The sequence below is a fragment of the Balaenoptera musculus genome, chromosome 15 (genome assembly GCF_009873245.2).
Source record: "Balaenoptera musculus isolate JJ_BM4_2016_0621 chromosome 15, mBalMus1.pri.v3, whole genome shotgun sequence".
In the NCBI taxonomy this organism is placed as follows: Eukaryota; Metazoa; Chordata; class Mammalia; order Artiodactyla; family Balaenopteridae; genus Balaenoptera; species Balaenoptera musculus.
In genome coordinates, this window is record NC_045799.1 from 16,344,120 (window position 1) to 16,361,428 (window position 17,309).

General features: G+C 49.2%; 1 protein-coding gene across 4 annotated transcripts in view; it reads right to left on the bottom strand.

Annotated features, from left to right (window-relative positions):
- TOX2 (TOX high mobility group box family member 2) overlaps positions 1–17,309 on the bottom strand; it is a 137,235-nt gene that overhangs the window by 30,442 nt on the left and 89,484 nt on the right. For all 4 annotated transcript variants that reach the window (XM_036827291.1, XM_036827294.1, XM_036827293.1 and 1 more), the window contains exon 3: positions 16,314–16,559. In XM_036827291.1, the coding sequence (XP_036683186.1) occupies positions 16,314–16,559 (246 nt within the window). The remainder of the gene's footprint in view (positions 1–16,313; positions 16,560–17,309) is intronic.

Sequence of the window (17,309 nt, forward strand, 5' to 3'; positions counted from 1 at the left end):
CAGATGGGCCAGTTCCCTATGTGGGTACACACCAAAAGCGGGTGATGACTCTATTTTAGCAACGTTCGCGGCAGGTCTTGAAAGAGAAGAGAGCGGTAAAATCTTCCCAGGGGATGGAGTGTAAGCAACTGCGCCCCACCATCCACTTTGTGTGGCAGGAGAGGAGGCTGAGGTGAGACTATACAGTCCATTCTCATAATTCTTGGCGGTTCTGTTCTATAAAGCCACCTCCAACACTGAATCAGTGAATACTGAACCACCACTCCTAGGAGAAATAAGTGATTAGGTTCCTGCGAGCCTCTGGTCACAGGAAATGATGATATTCTCATCAACCGATCAATACACAACCTTGTTTTATGTGTGTTTCTGTTTAAAAACACCTCATTTGGTATGTATTGTTGACTCATTAATATTGAATTCCAGGCACTGTCACTCGTGTCTGAACACACCCATTTTCTCTGTAAATAAATCACAGCCTTCCTGAGCTTAGAGGCACTAGGCAGCACTTCGGCACTACAATTGGGGGCCACTTTAAACAGTGAAATCAGCCACAAAAGGCAAGAAAATGTGAAAAATGTGGCACTAAATAGACCTTGAAAAGGAGATTTGTTTACAGCATGAAAGCTGAAACAAGAAGGCAGAACATCACCCCCTGTGACCTCAGCAGGGAATGTGAGATTTGGATTACAAATGACTGTGAAAGCACCATGAGCACTGATTTTAGGGTTCTAAATAAATTTTGGCAAGTAGATGAGTTGGCAAACACAGAAATCTGCCAATAATGAGAATCAACTGTATACAGAGTCAGAGCAGGAGCCAATGGCCTGGCTGGCTGGTCAGAGGCCTGGATGGCAAAGAGCTGTGAGCTTGGGGGCCAGTTGTCTGGGGTAGAGGCATATGGATGGAGTTATGGGAGTGGGCACAAAGTGTGACTTCTGAATCACATTTTTGCCAACCAGAAGGCATTCACCACGGGAGAGGCACTGAATGATCACGCAGACAAGATGGCTCACCCCGCTGCATTAACCAGCCTTCATCACCAGCCACCGCAGAACCGGCACTGAGCACGTGGATGGAGTAGCCCAGGTGCAGAGATGAGGTTATATATGGACCCGATGACAGGAACTCCCGTGGACCAAGGCCAGTTCAGCTGCAGCTGCCTCTGACTGCCCACCCTGTCAGCCACAGAGACCAGTGCTGAGCCCCCAGAGTGGCACTAGTCCTTGAAGAGGTCAAGCAGTCCTGGATGGTAAGTTGATTACATTGGGCCTCTTCCATCTTGGAAGAGCCAGTTCACCCTCTCAGGGACAGATATTTTGGGCACAGTCTGCCTCTCCTGTCTGCAGTGCCTCAGCCAGCCCTCTGGGGGCTGACAGAAAGCCTGGTCCACAGGCTTGGAATCACACATGGCATAGCATCCCACCAGGGGGCCCACTTCACAAAGACAGAGGCATGGGGATGGGCCTGTCACCATGGGATCTATGGGTCACATCACATATCTCCCCAGGATCTGGCCTCTAGAATGCAGGAATGGCCTTCTACAGGAGCAGATGAAGCGCTAGCTGGGAGATAACACTCTGAAAGGATGGGGTGCTGACCTTCAGGACGTGGTACTCGCATTAAATTGGAGACCTCCACGTGGTTCTGTGCAGAATACGTGGGTCCAGGAACCAAGGGGTGGAAGCAGGAGTGGTCCTACTCTTCATCACTCCCAATGACCCACTAGGGGATCTTATGCTTCCTGGTCCGGCAATTCTGGGCTCTGCCCAGTTGGAGAACCTGGTCCCCAGAGGGGGTGTGTTCTTGCCAGAGGACACAACAGATCCGGCTGCTGCCGGGGCCCTTTGGACTTCTTACGTCTAGGGACGAGGAGGAGAGAGGAGAACTCACCATCGTGGCAGGAGGAACTGGCCCTGACTGGCGGGAGAAGGGAGGTCTGCCCTGTGGGTGCAGGGAGGAATACACGTGTATCCCAGGTGACCCACTCGGTGCCTCCCACCCCTACCTTCCCCACTGTGACTGTACAAGGACAGATGCAGCAACCCGGACCTGAGGAGTGTTATGTGTGAGGAAACAGACCTCTCGGGAGCAGGTAAGACATGTAAGCCACCAGATCAGCGGGGGTGATAGCTGGGGGAGAGGGGAATTTAACCAAGGATGGCACTGATCACATTTCCAAGAGCAGAGGCAGCAAGGAAGGCTGTCACTAGTTCCACTACATTTCCTTCAGGAACAGGGGTCCAGGGAACCGTGGAGATACTGCTGCCTCGCCTGCATGGAGAAGCAGATCTGTGTGCCACGGAAAGGCACCACTCAGCTCTCCTGCTTTGAGAACCCAGCTGCTGCTCTTCTGGCTCCATGAATGTGCTCTCGCCAAGGCCACGCTTTCCACGGGCCACCCCAAGCCAGTGACTGAGCACATGGGGGTACTGAGGCAGGGCCATCCGGTGAGACATGCAGCTCCTCCAATGGGGATTTTGGTTCAAGGATCCCCCCTTGGCCTGGCCAAACCTTTCTTGAAACTATGCTGCCACCCAAGACTCTTCCTGCCCAATCCCTCTTCCTCCCTCCCTCCCTTCCTTCCTTCCATAGATATAAGACCTGCATCACAGTCTGGAATTCCCCCCACCTCCCGCCTTCTCTCTCTCCCTCTTCAACAAACCTCTTCCATGTCTAATCCCGTCTAGCGCTGCTTCTTGGTGGAGTCGAACTAATGCAACCAGAATCCCTGTTTGGGAGAAAACTGTACTTCTTTTGACTTGTATTGAGAAATATACCGATATCTTGCTCAGGGTGGAGGGGGGACCCAAGGATGCTCAGTTTAAACCAAAGGGGCCCTAAACTAACCTCTAAGGAAGGCAGGTCCTATTCACGGAGGAGCCTTCATTCAGCTAAGCTCAGAGGTACGTCTAGATCTGTAGGTCTGCGGACAGATGCTGAACTTGAGGGGATTATGGTGTGAGACCGAACCAAGAGGATCCTGACGCCGAACACGCCATGGGGGCAGGGATGAGACAGAGAGGTCATCACAGTGTCAGTGTGGCCAAGAGGGGACTCGGGAGCACAGACATGTGTCAACATGATGGGTACCCCCAGAAGACCCCCAGGGAAGCAACTCTGTCTACCAATATTTGGGCAGGTAGATTTCTTGGGGGAAACTAGAAAGGATACAGAGTGGGTTGGCAGGGAAGAAAAACAGCTCATACACGAAGTGCTTAGAGACAAATAATAGCATTGTTATGGCTACCATGCTGAGCATTTTATAAGCATTATAGCATTTAATTTTCAAAACAACCCCATAAGGTAAGGGTTATTAACATATCCATTTTATGCATAAGAAAGCTAACGATCAGAGGGGGTGGGTAACTTGCTCAACACGGCAAGCAGCTGGAGGGACTCAGATTTAAATCCAGGTCTCCGGAAGTCCAAAGCCAGTGATATTAATTTTTGCAAAGTACTAACCCCTTTTCAGCAGGGCAGTGGGCAGGAGGCACAGAGACACGGTGTGAGTGCCCAGGGTAAGGGGCCGTAGCAGAGGCTAAGCTCCTATTCCCAGAGGACAGTTTTGTTTCTAGTGTCATTGGCTGGCCTTTGGTCACTTGCGCTGTGGACACCTGCGTGGGTGGCAGGCTTCCGCTATGTGCTGGGGCACAGAACCTGGTCCCTACCACACTGGGGGTTATGAGAAGATACAGTTCCAGTTTACTTTGACCAAGGTCACAATGGTGGGGACTTGCAGAGAAGGGCACAGCCGATTTGCTGGCTGGAGTTAACCCGCTTCTAGCAGGGGCACAGCAAGTAAGAACACATCACGTACACAAGGCAGGTGAAAGCAGGCAGGGAGGAGGAATCTTATGTGCAAAGGCACAGGGGTCTGAGGTCTGGGGTTCCCAAGCGAGAAAAGGAGTCCTGTGGGATGGGGGAGTGACCGTCTCAGGCTGACCCTTTGGGCCCAGGATCTCGGGCAGGGGACCCATGCTTTGCTGTCGCCCTGTGCCTTTAGCCGAAGCCTAATTCATCAGGTCCAGCTGCTGCCAGGGCTGCAGACGTCTGCTTAAGTCTTTTGGTCCGACTCCCCATACTCCGTCCGCTCAGGATTTCCGAGAACAGGCTGCTCCGATTGCCCTTAGCTGGCACACCGCACAGTCCCCCAGACACAGCTAGCAGAACCCTGCCTCCCGGTCATACAGAGGTCCTGGTGATCCCCCCTGCCCGGGTTCCCTTTCTTTTCCCCTAGTACATGCTGCTTCTAATTCTGCATAGGCCCTTGGTGCACAATTAAAGCCTCACAATCTAAGGAGATGTGGCCTGAAGTCCTTCTGATCCCAGGCTGCGGACGGTCCTCACGCCAGGGTTTCTGCTTTAAGGCCTAGCCAAAAGGAGGCATGGGGGGCTGGGACGAGTCAGGAGCCATAGGCAGAGGTGTGGATCCTCTGCGTTCTCTGGGGAAGAAGGTTTGCAACTGTCACAGGTGTGATGACATTCTCAAGGCAGACAGAAACGCAAGTGACAGTTCCGTGTGTCCTAAAACAACGGCGAACTCAGGACTCAGCTGAGGATGATGGCGATCCAGTGGTTCTGAGCAGGATCAGAATACCCTGGCGGGCTGGTTAAACACAGGTTGAGGGGCCAGGCGGGGGCCTGAGAATCTGCATCTCTTAACAACTTCCTGGGTGATGCTGACCTTGCTGGCCCTAGGATCCCGTTTTAGGTGTAGATACTGCTGGAGCCCCAACGAGAACTATTCCTGGGAGTGTTGACTGTGAAAGGTTCATGGCTGCCTCCTTCTCTAAGAATTGCCCTTGGCCAATGGGAGCCTTCCTGCCTAGGAACTTACGCACATGCCCCGCCCATCCTGGCCTGTGACCAACGACTGACACCTCACACAGGAGTCTAATTCATGCTGAAGAGCTCCCTGTGGAACCAGGCAGACCTGCCTCTGGCACGGATCTGGACACCATCTGGAATATCTCATTTACTCCTTGCAAATATCCCATGAGGAAACTGCAGCACAGAGAGGGTGAGTAGGTGGCTGAGGTCACACAGCTGATCACACATCTGACCTTGGAGCTCCCACCCGACTCTCCCCCAACCACTAGGCTCTGAGCTGCAATGTTGAGGGCACAAGACACTTGGGTTCACGGGAACGAGGTTCCCGTCCTGCCTCCACCACTTCCTGGCTGTCTCTGGACAAGCCACTTGCCCTCTGAGTCTCAGGTACGCATCTGTTAAATGAGGATAATTCCATCTCCTTCCAAAGTCGACGGGAGGGTTAGATAAGGTGGGCCGTAAGATGGAATAGACTATAGGGTCCCCATCTGGCTTACTTACCAACAATGATGTAGGCAGCACTCTACAGTTTGTGAAGTGTTTACACAGGCAGCATTTATTTTTCATTCATTTCTTCACTCACTCAGTCATTCAACAAACCCGTATCGGACACCTGCTACATCGCACACACGAAGCTAAGCACCAGGACTATCCATCCACGCATCTGGTTCTCACAGCCACCCTGTGGGGTAAATAGCATCAGCTCCATCTCACCTGAGGCTCAGAGAGAGGGAGTTAACGCCCAAGGTCACCCACCAGGGCAGAAGAGGAACCTCAAGACTCCACGCTCCCGGTTAAGTGCTACCACTTGGACCCCGGGCTGCCACCATCACAGCTGGGGCCACAGCCCAAGCCAGCCGGTGTGCTGAAACCTCTCCCAGGATGCCCTTCCTCTCGAAATGCTCTTGGTGTCTCGACTTCAGGAGTACATCGATGCTCTCTTCTGAAGCCTTAACATTTTGATGAGTTTTATTTGTGTTGCTGCCTTTTATAAAGACCCCGAGTTCTAAATGGACAAAGCCACAAGATGAGAGAAAGAGGGCATGGGAGTGACTTTTTCTTATCCAGCAGAGCCAGGGGAAAATGACTCCAATAGATCTCAAGTTTTATGTGTGCCAGACATTCTACGGAGCCAGAGATGGTTTCTCAGCAATGCCGATGGTACATTAAAAGCTCATTTTCCCAGACGTGGTACTGAATATGCACTCGGAGGAATGAGCCATTATATACTGGGTAATATCGAAGCTGCAGCTGACGAACGTTGCTGAGATATTCCGTGAATTCTCCCTCGTGACTCGGGAGCAGGTCTCAGAGGGAGAGGTACTCTGCTGAGCTGGGCACCTGGCCCAGAATGGAAGTTAAATGTCTGGCCCTTGCACCCTTCGCGGCCAGAGGGTCACGGCTCCGATTAGGAGCCTGGCAGGGGGTGGGGAAGATGGATACCAGAGGGCACCTAAGTGATCGTAAAACATCACAACTGTTTGGTGAATCCCAGCAGAAGAGGTGGCAATTGGGTCTGAATAAGGACATCCAGGCAGGTGTGAAGTTTCCTCCCCTCAGGCTTCTGCTGCTGTTCTCTGGCCCCTAAGGCCCAGCCCCAAGGCCACCACCTCCAGGAGGTCCTCCCTGCTACTACTCTCCTCTGAGCTAGTCAGCACTCCTCTGCTCCTCACTCCAAGCTAGCACCTCACACTTCATGCTGCGGTTACTTATGAACGTGAATGGCTTGACTCAGAGTCGGTTAAAGGGGTTCTCTATCTTGGCTCATTCACCCCCTTGCTCATTCAATAATTCACATGAAGGCTGTACAGGTTGGCTAATGAGTGCACAGGCTGGGGAGTCAGCCCATCTGGGTTCAAATCTGGGTGCCACCACTTAGTGGTGGTGTAGCCAAGTGATTTATCTCTCTGTGCCTCTGTTTTCTCATCTGCAAAATGGCAACAATAATATCCTTCATCAGGATGAAGGATTAAATGAGATAACAAATATAAAGGGCTTAAGTGGGTGTCAAGCACATGATAAATGCTACGTAAATGTTAGCAGATTACAGATAATTCATCCATTCATTTAGAAAAAGTTCACCGAGAGGATATAGGGGTCAAACAAGGAGTGGTCCTTGCCTTCCAAAGGCCAAGATAAGGCATCCGTGACCACAGGGAGCGTGAGTGGTGCTCCAGGGGGCTAGCCATCATGGTTCTGTTCTTGGAGATGCTCCGCATCAGTGAGCTGCCGGCTCTTGTCTGGCACAGGGGTTGTGGGTGAATAAGACAGCCGCAGGGAGAGACAAGCGGACATCAAGCTGAAATCATGGCTGCTATTACCCTTCCCCCTCCCCCAGGCTGGGAGCACCCCAGGGCATCTTTGAATCCCCTGTGACTTAGATACCACCCTGCAGGCAACCTCGATTCACCCCATATACGGCCTGAAGGGTGCAGAGAGCACTGGGCTTGGAGCCAGAGACCTGGGTTCAAGTTCCATATCTACCCTTTTTCTCACTGTGTGACCCTGGACGATAATCTCCCTTCTCCCATTCATTCCGTCGATAAACAGAGATTGAGGGTTATCTGCAAGCCAGGCCCTTTGTTAGATGCTGGTGCCAGAGAAAAGAATAAAGTACAGACCCAGCCTTCAGGCTGTGCCGGGCTGGTGGTACAGACGGGCATCTAAATGGCCAACCACATATTTCCATGAATTCAGACTGATCTCACCTTTATTTAAATTTTTGATACACAGTTCATCATATTTTTTGGTGGTAATTTTGGTTTTTAAAAATACTGCATGAAACCTACACCCGGCCCAGAGGATCCAGAGAGCCTCCAAGAGAAGATGACTTCTGAATTGGGTCCTAACGCAGGAGCAGAAGTCCGCCAGGTTGACAAGGGGGAAGGGGCTTCCAAGCAGAGGGAACAGCATGCGGTGGTTCTCCAACAGGGTGATTTTGACTGGTGGGTGCTCCTAGAGGCCAGGAATGATGGGTAGAGGCCAGGGATGCTGTTAGACATCCTCCAACCCACAGAACTGCCCCCACAACAGAAAATGATCCTGCCCCCAATGCTGGTAGGTCCAAGAATTGTGAAACGCCACGCTAAAGCACCAAGGGGTGAAACATCATGGCGTCAAGCTACCTTGGGCTGATTCCTTGGCTTCTCTAAGCCTTAGTTTCTGCATCTGAAAAATGGGGATAAAAATGGTACCTACTTTAGAGGGTTATTGGGAAGAGGCAATGGCACCACATCTGTACACAGCAGGTGCTCAATAAATAGCCCTATCTTTTCCTGCTTTGAACACCCCTCAAACTTTATAGCAAACCCTTCTCAAAAGAGACAGCTTCCCTGGGTTCCAAAGAAAACTGGGACGTGGAAAAGAATACGTTTTGTTCTTTACCGAACTTCCTCTTAGAGAAAACCATGAGTCTTATCTCTCAACGAACGTGAGCCTGTTCGTAGAGAACTAGCCCATGTGTTCGCTTATCACTGGCCTGAGTTTTAACAGGGACTGAATTTTTATGGCTGCGTTATAAACCTTTGCAAAAGCCATTTTTAAACTAAAATACGCTGACAGGTTCTTAACTACTATAGCTACTAAATTAAGCATGAGGGATGGGGGTGGTGGTGGGGTGCAAAAGGAAACAAAAGTGCCCTGAAAGAGTCAGTGGAGGTAAAATAATGTTCATTAAAAATAGAAAAACAAACACACAAAAACATCTTTTGTGTTCAACTTCATACTCGTACATCATAATGGTTCCAGTAAAAGGCCATTTCCCCCTGAGATAATAAAAGAATTGAATTTTTCCTTATCGGTCATCTATTTTTCTAGCTGAAGCTATTACTCCCGCTCTGGGGTTGCTAGGCAACAAGAAATATTAATAGCAGCTTTTATTAGCTTAGCTTTTGCAGCCGAGTACCAGAATGAGAAAATGGGAAACATAAATGTGTTACATAAATCTTTCAACCTTTCAGAGCCGGTGTTAGTCTCTGTTTTCATAATGATTTATTGAAGTGATGGTTCATTTATGAGAAAAAGGAGTACAGGATAAGAAAACGGAGCAGTCCCCTGCAGGAGTGTTTGAAAATAAATAATTATAGCAGGGGAGCAAAAGCTGTTTAAAGCCATTTTTCCGAGTTTTATGAAATGTAAAAAGACATTTCTTTCGCTTATTGCCCCTAAAAAACAGGGGGAAGGAGTTTCTTATGGACTCTGCGGAATATAAAGAAACCTCTGGACACCGGGTCCCCCCGCCCCCGTGTAGGATCCTCAGAGGCCCATTTGGGAGATAAGTACCCCACTCCCACCCCCAGAGGGAAATTAGCCAAAAACATGGCAACCAGGAAAAGCTCAGGCTGTAGGAGCCCTTGCAGACACCCTACTTTTACTAAGATGGATCCTTCCCCTGGTCACGCAGCCAAGAGGAGCTGGGTTCGGGGCCCTCACTTTCTTGGCAAGTAGTGGAACTGTCACTTTGCTGTTGCTCTCAAGCGCTGAGCCTTGACCGAGGCCCTAGTTGAATGAATATGCCCGTCCCCTGTCCACCCCCAGCCTCTGACCTGCCCTCCCCGACACCCACCTCTTGGACCAGCCCCACGTTGGCGACTCAGCCCGACAACAGCTCCAGCAAAGCCGACCCCAGGCAGGTCAGGCTGGACAAACACAGAAACCCAAACCTCATCAGTAAAATGAATAAATTAATAAATAGAGTAGCTTACGTTTACTGAATGCCCACTGTGTGCCAGGCAACTGGGTACTTGCCTACATCTGATCATTGAATCCCCATAAGCTCCAATAAGGCAAGTAACACTACCTCCATTTTACATATGAAAAAACCTGAGGCGCCGTGGCGATTAACCCCTTGCTCTGGGTCACAGGGTGGAAGGTAACAAATGGTGCAACTGCGTTTTGAACTTAGGTTGGCCTAACCCCAGAGCCCACGCTCCTAAATACTGGGTAATACTATACATCAAGAAAACAAAACACACACACACACACACACACACACACACACAATATGATCACAAATTCCTGCCCTCTGCTGCATTCATGCCCTTCTGCAATGTGACTCTGCCATTTCTCCCTTCAAGAGGTGGGGTCTATTTCTGGACATTAGCAAATATGATGCAAGCTGAGGTTTGAAGTGGTTGCACATCGGAGCCTCTTTCTTGATGTTCTTGGGAGCCCTGTGGCCATCACCATGTGAACAAGCCCAGGCCACCATGTGAGGAGAGACCTGTGACCACGTCATCCCCATTGACACCAGCCAACTGCTGAGATGTTACCAGGGCCATCCTGGGCCATGCAGCTCCAGCCAAGCTGCAAGCTGACCGCAGAAGTCAGCCAAGCCAGTCCAGATCAAAAGAACTACCTTGCTGACCCACAGAAGCACCAGAAATAGTAAAAGTTCATTGTTTGCTTTAAGCCACTAAATGTTGGGGTAGTTTGTTACACAGCAAAAACTGATACAATTGTAAAACAACGACAACAACAACGAAAAACAAATCATGCATTAAGGGCAATAAAATGAATGAATAGGTTGGACTAGGTGGGGGGGGGGGCGGGGAGGCAGGGGGAGGTATCTCTCCTGGTCCTGTGGCTCAGAAGTCCAGACGACCAAAGGTTGGGGGTCTTTGGTCCCTTTTTCTCGGACTCCAGAGGGGATCCCCTGCATCTCAATTTGTGAGAATCAAATAGAGGGAGATCAAGTCTCCTGGGTGGAGAAGGAATAAGTCAGGGAAGGGAGGAGGAGAGAGAGAGGAGATTGGAGGGGAAGAGTGAGAACAGGAAGAGAAGGGGGAAGGAGGTGGAGGGAGATGAATATTAAGGACCTTCCCCAGTCAATACACAGGCCCTGCCTGTAAGCTCTGAGCCCTGCCCCCAGGCTCCAGACCCTAAGCCAGGGCTGCAGGCTCTCTCATGGGAACCACCTCCAAGGCAAGGGGGTGAAGTGCAACTAAGAAACTGCCCAGCCCTCTCCCCAAAAGCCCATCCTAGGATCCTAGCCAGGAAAGACCCTTCACTTGGTCTGGCCCCAAGCCCTCTCTGTGCAGGGAGAAGGTCCAGCCTTGGCGAGACACTTTGGGACAGGGACCTAGAACACAAAGGGTCTAAAACTACCAGTCTAGCACTCAGGATTTTAATCCAAGTTGATAAGTTTTGAGCCCCCCAGGCCAGTGGCATGTGTTGCGGAGGTAGCAGGGTCTCTCCAACCCCAAACCCATATGCTTATCCAGAGTGTCATAGCTGGCAAAGCAATTATCCCCATTTTCCTATTTGTGAGTTCACCAGAGATGGAATCCCAATCCCCATTCTATAGATGGGAAAACTGAAGCTGGGAGAGAAGTGACTTATCCAAATTCCCAGAGAAAGCAGTAAACAAGAGTCGCTGCTGGAGGAGAATGTTTGAATGACGGCTGTGTGCCACCCCTGTGCTAACTGAAGCCCAAGACTGGACCACAGAATTTTAGTGACCCACAGGGCTCATCTTAGGGAGACTCCACATTTCCCAAATCACCGGAACCCATGGCTGATTCTGCCAGAACTCGCTTCCCATCGAGCCCCGTCTCCACCTGCCCAAGGCTCTCCCAGGAGTTTCTCTAGTCTCGAAAAAGGTGCAGGTTCCCCAGGAACTTATCTGGGGGCATCAAGCTTTGTCCCCTCCCAGGATAATTCCTATTCTGGGTAAGCCAGGACCGTAAGTTCGAGCATTTCCCAAGGACGACTCCAAAGTAAATTATTTCAGACTTAACAGAGGCTGCGCAATAAATTCCACTCTTCTAGTTTCTTTGGGTATTTTAGAAACTGATTTATACATACAATATCTCTCTCAAAATGAGACAATCAACACAGGATAAAATTATTGAGTTATGAAAATAGGGGTCAGATGGAGGTGCGGTGCTTTAAATTAAACTGGCAAAATATATCTTTCATACTAAATTGACTCTTTTTGTCTTGGAAATGAATGTTTAATCAGTTAAGATGCTGAAGTCGAGGGAGAAGCCTTAAGCATATTTAATTTTGTAAAAGGAGCCCGCTGCCAATACTGTATAGGACTCCCGCCGGCAGCCATACCTTTAAAGCAGAAGAGCCGACTCCCATGCATGCTGGGAGACCACGCGGGCCGGGCAGGGGACCAAAAGGAATTGGTGGCCTCTGGCATCAGAGCCAAGAGGGCTTGGCGTTGATGAGATGGCTGTCAAACACCTTGGCCTCATCCACTGCTCCAGGGACCACATCCTTGACATCTCAGCCTGTGCAGAGAGCACCTGAGGCATCCTGGTCATTGGGGCATCCTCTGTGCCACCGGTGACCCTGCAGCCAAGCTGCTCCATCCCTTGGGCACCTGCTAAAACTGAGAGGTGCATGGTAGACAGCTGCGGGTAAATTCTGGTTTTGCGACTTCATAACTATGTTATACTCATTCATTCATAAAATACATAAACTACTAGTGTCAGGTCATCACTTCCTTTAGGAAGCAAGAACCCCACATCTGAGCCAGCCGCCTCTTCTAGGTGGACAGAGCAACATGCACTGATTCTATCAGAGCTTTTACTGCATTTTCGAAAATGAGCTCTTCACCTGTCTCTCCACCTGCACCAGGAGTTCCTCAAGGGCATTTTGTAGATCCAGAGTTCAGAACAATGCCTGGTACCTAGCTGGCTCTCAGTCAAGGCTGATCACTGCGGTTAAGTCCAAAAATGGCCTCTTCAAGACATCAGATTCGAATCCCTGGAACCTGTAAATGGTACTGTATTTGGAAAAAAGAGTCTTTGCAGATGTGATTAAGTTAAGGCTCTTGGGGTGGGGAGATGACCCTAGATTATTCCTAAATGCCCTAGGTACTTAACCATCCTTATAAGAAAGGCAGAGGGAGATTTCACTGACAGAAGAGAAGGCGATGTGATGACAGGCAGAGATTGGAGTAATGCAGCCACAAGCCAAGGACAGCTGGCTATCACAAGAGGCTAGGAGAAGTATGGGATGGATTCTTTCCCAGAGTCCCTGGAGGAAGGTCACTCCTCCTGACACCTTGATCTTGGTCCAATGATACAGATTTGGGACCTCCTTCTTCCAGAGCTGTGAGAGAATAAATTTCTGTTGTTTTTAAGCCACCGAGTTTGTGACGATTGTTAGAGCAGCCACAGGAAACTAATACAATCACCTACCTGCTCTGAGCCTCCATTTCCTCACTGCAGTCGTTCCTGCCTCACTCGGAACTTGGGAGCATTATGCGGGAAAATGTTTGTAAAGCCTCCTGCGCAATGCTTAACATCTAGAGGGTGCTGACACAAATTCCAGCATCACCCACATAGCATGCACATCCATACACACAGACACACACCTTCAAGCTTCAGCTCAGACTAATTTAAAACAATTGTCTTCAAGGGTGCTTTGTCCCTCTTTGCCATATAGTCCCAATGGATGGACACGTTCTTATTTGGTTTCCTACTTGGTCCGGCAGCCTTCCCCTGGGTAAAATAGTTCGGCTTATCTTTCATTTCATAACGAGGGAATATAAAACCCAGTGAACCCTTGAAAACTCTCACTAATGGAAGAATTAAAGCTATATGAATTTGTGAAGCATCTTAAACATGCATTACTTTTTAAAGAAATCTGGAAAATGGCTACAAAGTATCTATTTGGACTGAGCCCAACAAAAGCATTTTCTAGGAGGAAGGATCAGGGGGTCATCTCTGATAAACAGATAATATCCTTTGTAATTATCAGAGCTATTATAACCAGGTGGCCCTACCAAGGTACCTGAGAGTATCTGCAGTCTGTTCTTTTAGGTAAATGTGACTTAGGGGAAAACACTGCCATTTGGTTACAGTGGGAATTCATTTTTATGACTAATAATAACAATAGCAAATATTCCCTGATTGTTTACTCTCTGCCAGACATTTGTTAAGACTTTACATACATTATCTCAGATACACATCACTGCAAGAAAAGGGGACTGAAGCTCAGGATGTGGGACCAGGATTAACACGGGTCCATGGGATGCCGGAGCCCACGCACTTACCACTAGCCCGCACTGTCTCCACTGACCACCAGCATCCCAGACCAGTGACACTGTGGCCCAGAACCGCAGCCAGACGCACCCCTCATCCACGGCCCTCCCCAGGGTACACACCAGAGACGTCTGCAGGGCCCCGCCCTTGCTTCTGTTACCATAAATCCCGAACCGGGACGGTCTGGAATTGTGAGGTTTTTGTTAGGAAATCAGCTGGGCAAGCAGCTAAGGTGAAAGCGTTGTAACGAAGTGGAATTAAAACCGCATGGCTGTGGAATCTGCAGGTCTCAGAGAGAGAAGGGGAAGCGGAGAAGCTGCATTATTGATGGGCTCGTTCCTCAACAAATGGAACATCAATTTCCACTGAGCACTTTAGTCAGACCCTGAACAGTATAAAATGTGGGGCTTCAGTTGGCTTCCTCCCTCCCTCTCTCCTTCTCTCCTTTTACATCTCACTAGCTTCGAAAACACAAAAGTGACGCGGCTCTCAAAAGTATACATAGAGTATACCAGGTTTTTTTTAAGCAAGGAGATTTGGTGGTAATAAGAGTAAACAATAAATAAATAAAATACAGTTAAGATTGTTAGACGATAAACTGTATACCTGAAGGTCCCAGGCATCTGCTAGAATTGGGCCACAAATTTGGCCATGACCTCTGAGCAGCCTCTGCAGAGATAAACATGATCCATCCAACATCATGTGATTCTGATAGGAAATCAATTTAGTGGCCCCTCCTCCCTTCCATAGGTGTGTTTGTGACAAAATCAAGGACTGCTTCCTCCTGGACACAGTGGTGGGTCCAGCCATGCTGTCATGGTCCTCCCTAGAAGACCCAAACTGCCACCTGCCAGAGACATCAGGGAAGATGTTGGCTGCCGGAAGCCTTCATGCCTGCTGTGCAGATGACACTAATGATACTGCTGGAGTTCCTGGATCCAGCTATGCCTGAAACCCTTTGTCCACCCCTGGATATTTCAGTCTTTTTTTTGCATCAGCTTATTTGAGTTTGATTACTGTCACTTAGGAGTGAACTTAAGGGTTGTGACTAGCTGTGAAGGAAAAAGCAAAAATAAACACACATCACAGTCATTCAGGAGAAGTACTAGAATTCCCCTAAGGAGATTTTCCCATTGTACAAAAAATTCTCTACTGATTTTCTATAGGTCTTGATTGTTCAAAGCAACCATCCAGGGCTTCCCTGGTGGCGCAGTGGTTGAGAATCTGCCTGCCAATGCAGGGGACACGGGTTCGAGCCCTGGTCTGGGAAGATCCCACATGCCGCGGAGCAACTGGGCCCGTGAGCCACAATTACTTAGCCTGCGCGTCTGGAGCCTGTGCTCCGCAACAAGAGAGGCCACGATAGTGAGAGGCCCGTGCACCGCGATGAAGAGTGGCCCCCGCTTGCCGCAGCTAGAGAAAGCCCTCGCACAGAAACGAAGACCCAACACAGCCATAAATAAAATAAAAAAAAAAAAAAAAAAAAAGCAACCATCCATGCTGAAAAATCATACATTTCCTCAGCATGGGATTCAGGATCTTTATGATCCAGGCCCTGCTAGTTTTCACTCCTCTCTCCCTATATAGCTCCATGTCCTTTCTCTCCAGTCAAATAAAAAGAATAACCTACATGCCACTCCTAAGCACAACATGAGCCTCCTGCCTCTTGCTTTTGTACATACTGTTCCCTCAGCCTGGAAGGTCCTTTCCTTCCCTGGTCTGCCTGCCAAATTTCCACACATCCTCAAAACTCTAAGTCAGTAATCACCCTCTTCCCTGCTAGCTTAAGCAATACAATATTTTAAAAACAATATGATTCTATTTATATGAAATGTGCATAATAGGCAACTATATAGTAGGTCAGTGGTTGCCTAGGGCTAGATGATGGGGGCATTTGGGAATGATGGTTAAAGGGTATAAGGTTTCTTTTGGGGGTGATGAAAAGGTACTAAAATAGATTGTGTTGATGGTCACACAACTCTGTGAATATTCTAAAAGCTACCGAACCATATACTTCAAATAGGTGAACTGTATAGTAGGTGAATTATATTTCAATAATAAAGACTTTTTTTTTTTTTGGCCACACCAAGCGGCTTGTGGGATTCTTAGTTCCCTGACCAGGAATCAAACCCAGGGCCCCTGCAGCAGAAGCACAGAGTCCTAACAATTGGACCGACAGGGAGGTCCCCTTCAATAAAGTCTTTAAAAAATAAAAATAAAGATGAGACTATACTATTAAAAATAATAATGAAACAAATAATACCGAGATATTATAAACTCAGCTTCAGAAATAAGTAGTGTGAGGACATAAATTTCCCTCCATGCCCACCCCGAATATTCTGCAGACCCCCATGCAAGTAACCAACTGAGCCCAGACCCTGCCCATGAGCAGAGGGTCCTCATCAAGGCACTGGCATTCTGCTCCCCCTCAACTCCCTTTCCTGCTGTAACCAGCAGGAACCATGGCGGGTAAAAGGGACTCACCGTGGGCAGCTGGCCCGATAGCAGGTGGCTGTCCTGGGCCAGCATGTTGGACACCATGATGGCTGGGAGGTCCATGGCCTGGTAGGAGTAAGCAGGGAGCAGCCCGTTGGGCGTGAGGCCGTGGCACAGTGAGTGGTAGCCGGCTTCGTGGTCCCCCAGGTGCAGGAGGGATGGCTCGGGGAGGTTGGGAGGTGTTATTGGGGGGATCTCATAGTCTTCGTTGCTCTCGTTCTGGCTGTTGTAGGTCTAAAACATCAAAAGGGCATGTTGTTGAGGGTCAATGTCTTACAGCTGCAGAACAGGCTTGAAAGCACCAAAAATAGCAACAATGATAACCCCTTGGCAAAGGAGAGAGGGGATGATCCCTCTGCAAGGCACACAGTCAAGATGGCCCAGTCCGACTCCTGACCCACCCCCAAATGGGTGCTTCCTCCTCCTATACAGTCTGTATACAGACAGAAACCTGCCCTCCTGGAGAACGGGGCCAGCTCCTGTTCACCTGTTCTTCTCTGTTTTCCCACCAGCTCTGGCCCCTGCAGCCCACCATGAATCCATCTGTCCACACCCGCCCATTTTACAGATGGAAGAACTCAGGTCCAAGAGGAAAGCGGCCCATGCAGGGCTAGTAGAAGAGCTGGGAGTGGAGCTGAAGTATCCTAACTCCCTGCCCCATGGTCTTCCAGGGCAGCTGGACGATCTACTCTTATATGTTTCCAACTGGGTCTTCTCTTGGGCTTTCTCATCTTGGTAAGCGGTAAAAACATTCCCCCAGGAGCACAAGCTACGAGCCACACTGGACACCTTCTTTTCCAAACATTATTTGTTCATTTTTCCCACCTCACTGCACTGACCAGGAAGCTCCATTACAATGCTGAATAGAAATGGTAAGAGTGGACACCCTTGCTTTTTTCCTTATCTTAAGTAGCTCAATATTTTTACCACTAAGCATGATTTGCCATAGGTTCTTACAGGTATTTTATAACAGGTTAAGGGCAT